At 37.3% G+C, this 9,562-nt stretch overlaps 1 protein-coding gene across 1 annotated transcript; it reads right to left on the minus strand.

The window, feature by feature from the left end:
- Nucleotides 1-3,658: 3,658 nt before the first annotated feature.
- On the minus strand, nt 3,659-9,248 carry LOC139733878 (F-box only protein 8-like). The gene is made up of 5 exons (XM_071644679.1): nt 9,151-9,248; nt 7,903-8,029; nt 6,386-6,504; nt 5,771-5,955; nt 3,659-4,475 (listed from the first exon to the last, which is right to left on the minus strand). Exons 1-5 carry the CDS (start codon nt 9,246-9,248, stop codon nt 4,273-4,275), a joined length of 732 nt encoding a protein of 243 aa, XP_071500780.1. The 3' UTR covers nt 3,659-4,272.
- Between the last annotated feature and the right edge of the window lie 314 nt (nt 9,249-9,562).

Below are 9,562 nucleotides of genomic sequence, written 5' to 3' on the forward strand. Positions count from 1 at the left end.
AAGAAGGCAAATAATGTTAAACAAGAAATCCGCATAGCACTAAAATTGGTCATCAAATGTCTTCTATTCTACTTTTCATTTAAAAAAGAAAAATGACCATTCAAGTTCCCCACGACAACATCCTTATTAGTACTTCTTTCTTTCTTTCTTTCTTTTTTTTTGGGGGGGGGGGGGGGCAGCTAGTGTGGTCAACACATTTTGCTATTTCATCTGAATTTCACTAGCCTTCTTTCAAGCTAGTTTCTGTATATTTGTGTGTAATAGCTCGGGCAGAAATGGAGGAAAATATTAAAGACCAGTTACTAAGCTTTACTATATTGGGAATCTGCCTTATCAACCACATAGAACAAGATGTATACTTTTCAAAATAACATTTGTGACAACACATTTTGCAAATGTGAAACGGTTCCTTCTGTTGACTTCAGCTTAGAATGAATTCTGTTCTGGTTTTGTGCATTAACTAAGTCCTTTGTAAGAATTTTTCCTGCAATAAATCAATGTACATATTCCATGACTTGCATTTAATGACAGACATTATTATCTATCTTGTTTGTACCCTGCTCGACCCGTTTGGTTCTTTCTCCCAAGGTGTAGCCACAAATGTGTTATACACAGCATTTCCTTTTGCAAACATCAAAGCCGCCAAAATATATCAAGACACAATGAACTGCGTGACATGCCAAGGGTTTTCACGCATGATCATACTCTCTACACTTGTAATATACTACAGTAATATTGCACAAGACGAATTTATGAGACTGCAAATTGTTTGCACCTTCAGAAAATTCTAAATACCCTAAAAAATAAGGACACATCAGAACAGAACGTTTGTGTGCAACTACTCAAATTAATGGCCCTCCCCTGAATCAAATCAATATGCATCCAGGTTAACTATGCCTATTAACACTGTACCTTTACAGCTATAAAATCATTGTATATAAAATAAATTACAAAAACTTTTCACATAAAATTTTGCTACCTTTAATGGCTTAATGACTGTAATACATTAAAAGTACACAAATTAATGATACCATATCTTTTTACGTGCTATAATGTGTACAATGTCAAACAGCAAACACACAGAACTTGTTTGTAATGACTTGTACATAATGTTCACAGAAAACTCATTTGTTGAGTGCAAATATTGACATTATCTGTGCAAAGTACCTTCTTCTATAGCTCAAGATATGTAGGAACATGCATAGGGGTATTCTATATCAATTGTAAAATGCAGCAACAGCAACAGCAAAAAGTGTGACATTCATTAACATGAATTGCATAGTTAATTCAGTATACACACATTTCTCATATCTGTTTGGTAAGTACAACCAATTACTAGAGGTTAAACACTGCCACAGTAATCTCTTCTTGATCTTGACCAAACAGGAAAATGCTACACTATCTGTCAGTTGCTACATCTTTGAAATCATATGCACTCAATACAACAGAGCAGAAACATGTACTACAGGAGAGGACTATGAATCATTATAAACAAGATTTTCACATAAAACTAGCAACAATTAAAGGGGAAAAAATGAAATAACACCAGCTTCGGATTTTCTGAATGAAATTTTCAAAGGAACTTTTTGAAATGTTATGTTTCTTACATCCACATAAATTGAGGTTTGCATGAAGAAACAACATGTTTTTCCCCGAAATAAAGTTCAAAGTAGACAAAGTGCCCTGTCACTTCACACACATCTACAGTAAAATCTGTTGACATTTCATCAAAGATGGACTGAACGTCCACACTCATAATATAATTCAAAGTACTCGCACAACACAATTGGTGCTATCCTGTGTCTTCATATTCCAGCCAATCTACCACACTACCAACAAAATACCCTACAAAAGTACTTCTCTTTAGCAATGACCGATTAGATTGATTAATGTATGTAGTTTGATGCCTGTAACATTCAACTTTGTCCCCTCATCCTATCCCTTCGTACCCTCCTGTTGTCTCACCCCCATTCCACTGGCTTCCACTCAGCTGTTCTATCTACTAACAAATCATTTTCAGAAAAGCCTTGATTTGACACAGGATGTTGTCATTACTCATGACAATGAATACCGAGTAAATGGCCATCCACGGATGACAACTTCTCAAACAGGTGATGCCAGTGAGAACGTCAACTTGGGAGCAACACCATGAGCTACCCTTAATCTGTACCTCACGTCCCAAGATTTCAGGAATCAAAACAGAGCACTTACATGTATGATTGGTTTGAGGTTAAGATGATTTAACTTCACCACTGAACAGATGATGAAGAGTAAGTACCTGGTACATATTACGCAAGATTAACCGTTGTTATTACTGTAATGGAGTTGTACTTTAATAGTTTAGCATGTGGCCTTTCAGTGAAACCATTTTAGTCAATTGTTTCCACAAATCAATGAACCGACACAGACTGTGTGTTGAAGATATGGGGCAAGAGCAAAGTGGTCAGATTAATGAAAGATAAGTAATTCTTATGCAGATATGAAACCAACGGAATTGGTGTGTACTGGACATGCATCACAAAGATACCTATGTCTACCAAGTCAAATGAAATTCAAAACCATGTTCCATTTTAACACACGAGACATGCAATTTTACGAATATAAGAAATCTCACTCACAGATATCTCTCCAAATTTATCTCAATTTCTTCCAAGGCAGTACAAAAACTTAGTATAAAAAATACTTTTTTATCAATTTCCATTTGAACACATGTACATAGTCACTGCATGCAAAATATACACACTAATATATGAGAAGCCACCTCACACATAGACAAATTGATTCCAATACAAATGAACTGCTTTGATAGCTTCAAGGCATCTTTGATACACTGAAGCTCACTCTTGTCTGTACAAGCAAACTGATAAACATCATATCAAGCAATTTTCATTGCTAACATCAATCTACAAGTATTACTTTGTATATGCACAATACAGCTGATCAAAAGCAATCGCAGACACGTGTAGCATTACCAATATTTTAGACACATAATCCACACCAGAGTCGTGGCAATACATCAGGATGCATTTCATACACTATTAATTGCTCTAGTGGATACTAAATTACATACAAGGCAAACTAACAATTATTTAAGAAAATTAAACAAATTGCTAGTATCAATTGGAGACTGCCCTTCTGAATTTTCCAATATTGCAGGCGGTGGGACTTAAAGCAATATTCTATCCTAAAACGGTTATTTTCTAACACACCAAAATGTAAATTGGCAAGAATAGGATATCAGTAATATCCTCAACCACTCACTTTTGTGTGTTCTATGACTTAAGTACTGGTACTTTGAAATTGAGCACTGATTATTTGACCACTCTGTAGCGAGGATCAGTGGCTAGGGATCTTGTGCATTCCAAGGCTGCAGATGAATGGGAATGCTCACACACACAAAAGGGGCTTATGAATCTCTAGAAAAATGAACCAAGAATTCCTCACTGCTAAGCCAGACAAACCTTCTTCTGAGTCAAGACACTCTCATGGAAATCTGTCCACTTTGTGAAGAGCTCCATCCCTCTCCCTAGAAACACTCATCCCATTCCTTTCTTCACACATCTTATTAGTGCTGTCTTTACAATGACACTCTAACCTTAGTGCAGAGGATATCAGCACCTGAACAGTGAACATTCAAATTTGATTTACAGTTTGTACTCATGATGCAACATCACCTGCTATCATTTCTCCATTTTGCAAGATAAAATGTGATGTTGTATGTCCTTAGAGAATATTGGTTTATTCAATGTGGCAGTGGGACTCTTATGAATTTATATTCACTTCACATTTGTACAGAAAACAGGTTGATCACAGCATTTCATGACTTGAAATACATAGCATCATAAAGAAAGTGTCTGAGTGACAGAGATATCATCCCTTTTCAATGAATGCATTTATCTCTGTAGCTGAAACTTCTTTCCTTCACAGTACTCATACTGCACTGAAAACTTTGCCAGAATCAACATTGTATGAAAACAGCTGAGAGGGTCTTCCTCCAGTGGTGGATAAAACTTGATGCCATCAATATACAGTCAGCTGCATTTTGGTTCATCACATTAAGATGTCTTGCAAGTCTCTTTTAAGTAGAATAACACCACTGCCTCTAGAGATGAAAGGCTGAGGATATGAATATTTCCTATCTCATGCAGTGATGAAGAAGAAATATACCAACACAGGGCTCTGCACGTATACGTACAATCAGTACAAACATATTTCATGCCACATAAAAATTGCAAGAAGAGAAGATGAAGAGGAGTGATGTCCCTGCTGGACCTATTCATCCCACCTCTCAGGAGCAATATGGCCGACAAGGTAGATGTTATCATAGAGATGGCCAGCCAGTTCATCTCCTGCCTCATTCGTGGCTTGCCTGACATTGCGTATAAATTCCCGTTTTGACATCTTGTTCTTGACATGAGGGCTGGTCAGGTCCACAGAGAGGATGATCAGGGAGTAGCACAGGATGCAGATGCCGTCTGGAAATTGGCCACAAGAGGGAGACATTTAGATTGACAACTACAGTAGCACAGACTTCTACATGTCTGAGTACACTGTTGCTAAACAAAGGAAGCTTACAGCATATCCATGCATACTGTATGTTGTTGGAAAGAAGTGAAATATATACTGTACACCTGCTCAAACTGAATCAATCAAATTAAATCATGTCATGACAATTCAAATGCAAGCACCCTCACATAGAATCCACTGAGCTTATACAAACAGCTGTCTGGTTACATGACTGTGATGTCACTGAAGGACTCCTTATATTTACCTCAGAGCATGGCACATTAATGATTTCCAATCTTAGGAAAGAAACATCCAAAATAATCCTACTACAGGGGGGTGTTTCATAAAGCTGTTCGTACAGTTACGAACGACTTACGAGGGACTGGTGATCAGTTCTTATGCTGAATTATGGAAATTCTGGTAAGTATAGCACATCAGAACTGATCACCAGTCGCTCGTAAGTTGTTCGTAACTTTACGAACAGCTTGATGAAACAGGGCCCAGATGTCTTGAAGACACATCAAAACATATATGCAGTAGATATGCCATTTGCAGAAAGTCACAGAATATAAGTGTTGTTTGTTTTTGTTTTCAATACAAAAACAAGATGGGTAATCAACAGGCAAGGTCACAGCTATCTAATGAAGACAATTTTAGGTGCCTTTGCTCTGCTTGATCATTTACTGGGGTGATAGTCTATCATTGTATCATAAACCTATTGACTAAAATTGTTTGAATTCAATTGATTCAGAGATTTTTCTGGTCATCATTTCATCATCAAGTTTGTTTGTTTTTTTGCTATTGCGCATTCTTCTTTCAATACTTTCTTTCAATAGTTTTTCATGCCACTATTCCTGGATGCAATTTTCTGTAAGCAGAAGCAAGAGTCTATTAAAGAGAATGTCATAAGAAGAAGAAAAAAAAATCATAAACTAACACAACAATGTGTTTTTCACTATGCTACTGCAAAGATGAAAGGCAACTCTAACTTAATGATTCTGTATTTTAATTGACCTTGGAGATATTGTTCCTTCATGTTTTTTTACATACAGACAGTTTGTATCGTCATTCCCCTCCCCCCAAAAAACAACAACAACAACAACAACAACAAACAAACAAACAAACAAACAAACATTAAGCACATCAGTCTTTTATAATTCTTGGGCATACCACTCCATAGACGAGACAGACAACCGCAAAACGAAATACTTTTGCCACCCTCTGGTATAGAGGCATAGACATTACCATAGTTTTAACATCTTACCCTTTGTCAGCCCACAATCTGGATTGCAATCAATGAATCTCTCTGCAAACTTTTGGATGAGGCCATGCAGATCACGACTGTGAACCCTTGGTGAGTCCACGTTGGAGAAAAACGTTCGGAGGGCATTGGGAAGGAACTTGTTGGAATAGTTGTCCAGGTTGATGATTACTTCCAAAATATCTTGTCTAGGAAAGTCAAAAGAGCAAAAGGCAAGGTTACCCAGAGGCAAAATGGCTACAAAAATTTGCAGAAACAATTGATAATTCAACATGATCTGATATACTTTAAAGAACTACGTTACAGAACTACCCTGCTGTGAAAACACTTCATACAAGGAATATTTGAACTCTGCATATTATCAAAATAAATGGTATTAAAACGAACACGAATAATGATAATTTGACACAGCACACAAGTATAGCCATCAAAATAGAAAAAGGAATATAGCAATTGTTTCTGTTGTCATCTAAATTACTACTTGTATGAAAAGCACATCAACTATACAAAATTGATTGACAATTATGTACTGTATAAATCACAATCATTATCATTGTCAAAAATACCACAAAAGCAGCAAAGTCTGAGGCAGTATGTCAGAGAAGAATGTGAACACACCTTCTAGACAGGAGGTCCCTGACTTGACGTCGATGCAGTCTATTGGTAGTGTGAATGAATTGTGCGATGTCCATGACACTGCCATCAATCAAGCCATGTTTAGTTAAGTATTCCAGGCCCTGGAGAAAGAAAGTAAGTAAAGACTTAACTAAAGGAATGATAACTCATAGTCATATGGCAACATTATCCACACCACTCAATGTATTCATTTCTGTTTCACATGAAGAACACTTCTAAACAACTACAAATAGTCATGCATTTGTTTGTCTAAGTCAGTGCTTACACTGTACATCTCCAGTTTTTGGCCGCACATGACAAGTGGCAGTCATTTACAATAGATGCTCAGAGCACTACACCAATTTTTTCTTCCTTACACTAAAATTTCACTCATGCTTCTTCAATCAAACAAAAACTTTTGATTCTTGATTGGATTGAGAGTTATCATACATTAGCATTGAGAATAAACATTAATTAGAAACAAAAAGCCACTTCCTTTACAAGTTGACCCTAATAAATGGAGTAAAGTCTATCAGAACAGTACAAATTTCCTTAAAAGCCACCCAAAATAAAACAAAAATGTGAGGCATTACTGTTAACACATTTCTGTGACACATTAAAACTGGTCACAAACACATACTGGTGGTAAATTCAGACAAAGTGAAGGCAATTGCTGCTTTGTCACAACTATTACCCCCCCCCTTTTTTGTTTTAAATCTATAGGCCTATTGCTAAATCACTATGACGACAGAAAATTTGATGTGATGGGCACAACTCCTTCCACTTGAAGTCACATAAAATTCATTGTCGGTAAATCAATGTCAACTTAAACGTGGAGGGTACTTTCAATATCAATTTTAAGACATAGTACTGTAAACGTGGAAATTTTCGCGGTACATTTATTTTCGCGGATTTCGCGCTACGTTCGGCTAGCGCGAATTCAAAAACGTGCGAATATATCTTCACAATTTGCTATGCACATTTTGAACGGGATGAATTGTGTGCGCTTCATCGATGATACTGCTACGTAGTACAATGTACAGGCATGTTTACGCTACTAGTACTGTGCGAAGAGACGATAGATTGCTGTGTACTGTAGCATGCATGTGTGCACCGCACGCACCGATGTTACATTCCCCCGTGACTACGATACTACAGTCACAGCTGTACTACGTATTTGAGTGCTTGTACTCGCAGTCGAGCCGCTCGCTACGTCGCTTGTCGTACGCTGGCATAGCAAGCTATGTAGCAGAGGCTTTGGATGAAAGCAGTGAATGTGTACTACAGTAAAGTAACCTGCTGCGGAGCGCGAATTTAAGAACCCGCGAATACGTTTTTGAGCCGCTCAGCGCGAAAAATTAATCGCGCGAAAATATTGACGTTTACAGTATATGGTACAGTAACATATCAAGTTATTTTAATTTGCAAATTTGTAGCAATATATCCCATTATGAAATACAAAAAAAAAAAAATCATTATATATGCAGGGATAAGCATGGCAGATATGAAGTCAGTCTTACCAAATCTGGGTCAGCATTAAAAGTGACAGACGCTTCATCAAGATGCATGTACAGAGCCTTCCATGAAAAGTTAGGCAGGTTGCATCTATCATATGCACTGATACAGCCCCACGTAGCTCGACATAACCTATTAAGAAAAATGGGCAATGAATGTGCACAAACATAATTACATAAGAATTGAGTTAAAGTCGTATGTGTAAAGCAGCTGTTGAATCAACAAGAAAGTAAATTTATTCAGAGATGGCATTGCGGAAAATGTTACAGGATTTGTTCCTCCAACAGTATTACTGGTTTACAACCAACTCACGACTATCATTCCTGGTGATATCCCTTCAAAATACTGGTACTCAGGCCTCTCATTTCACTAGTACAATGCATCGATCAAATACGACTCAGCAGGAGAACACCTGGTCTGGGAAATTTTGTGGAATGTAGAATCATTTTCAAGTCTGTCCTGATCTGACTGAACACTTATTTAAGTTTACTTTTTTGATAACATACCAGTGACAATTAAACTAAGAGTATAAATCATGATCAATGGAGTTGAATTCTACCCGTTATCAGCAAGGAATGTTATGTGGGCTGAGACAAGTCTCTGCTTTTTCAAGAGAAGCTGTAGACCCACAAGAGTCTTTCACTTTATAATAATAATAATAATAATAATAATAATAATAATAATAATAATAATAATAATAATAATTTATTAAGCGCAGAAACTATGTCTATATATTCTACTGCGCTTCAAGAGCTCTTAAATTCCTATGTTGCACAATGCTGCATGGGAAGTAAAAAAAGAAATAGGCCCATGCTAAAACAAAAAAGTTTTCACTTTTGATTTTAAACTGTCTTAAAGTCTGACATTTTCGAATGTCAAATGGTAATCTATTCCACAATCTAGGGGCTGCACAAGAAAATGATCGGTCACCTAAGGTAACTTTTGTTTTGATTTGGGGTATCTGCAACATCAATCTATCATTTGTACTGCAGAGATTATGACCATGAGTCTGAGATTTAAAATTCAATAATTCACTGATATAACTAGGGGCCTGACCATTCAGAGCTTCATAAACCAGCATCAATATCTTTACCACTTTACCACCTTTTCGTCTCACCTCCCTGCTTATTTGCAGCATCATTCCTGTTTGTGATGGCGAAACCAATAGGATTATCTGAAAATAGTTGTATGTGAAGGTACCACTACATGAATAAGGCATAAAGGCATTATGTTTTCAAGGTTTCTCTACTCACCCTTGCCAGAGCATCTCATCACTGGCAAGTTCCCGCCAGAAGTCATTGACAGTCATGGCGAGGCAGAGGTCTGTAGCATTGAGGTTAGAGAGGACCATGAGTGCTATCTCTGGGGGCAAGCTCACTATGTCTGGGAACTTTTGATGAGGGTCCAGAAAGCTGGGAAACCGTTTAAGACGCCCTCTACTGCTGCCATGCCACGGTACGCTGGAGTCACGGCGAATCTTTCTCACTGCTTGGCCCATTGTGGCAGCAGGGATCCACTCCACAGATGGCCAGCAACAAGGGTGTCAATCTGAATGAAATCTCTCAGCTGCACAGACCTGTCAATAAAAACATTAATGATTATTAACTCATGTTAATTACACATACAGTGGTCTGGTGCATCACATCTTAGTTTAGTAATTCAGCA

Source organism: Diadema antillarum, unplaced genomic scaffold, assembly GCF_040938485.1.
Source record: "Diadema antillarum isolate AM-2024a unplaced genomic scaffold, OU_Dant_1.0 seq00000501_RagTag, whole genome shotgun sequence".
NCBI classification, from domain to species: domain Eukaryota; kingdom Metazoa; phylum Echinodermata; class Echinoidea; order Diadematoida; family Diadematidae; genus Diadema; species Diadema antillarum.

Excerpts from the sequence above, each read along its gene's own strand:
- LOC139733878 (XM_071644679.1), bottom strand. The coding sequence starts at position 9,248 with ATGGTCCTCTCTAACCTCAATGCTACAGACCTCTGCCTCGCCATGACT. Across the intron at positions 5,956-6,385 it reads AGGGACCTCCTGTCTAGAAG|ACAAGATATTTTGGAAGTAA; the intron begins GTGTGTTCACAT and ends TGACTTTCCTAG. Across the intron at positions 4,476-5,770 it reads AGATTGTGGGCTGACAAAGG|ACGGCATCTGCATCCTGTGC; the intron begins GTAAGATGTTAA and ends GCCAATTTCCAG.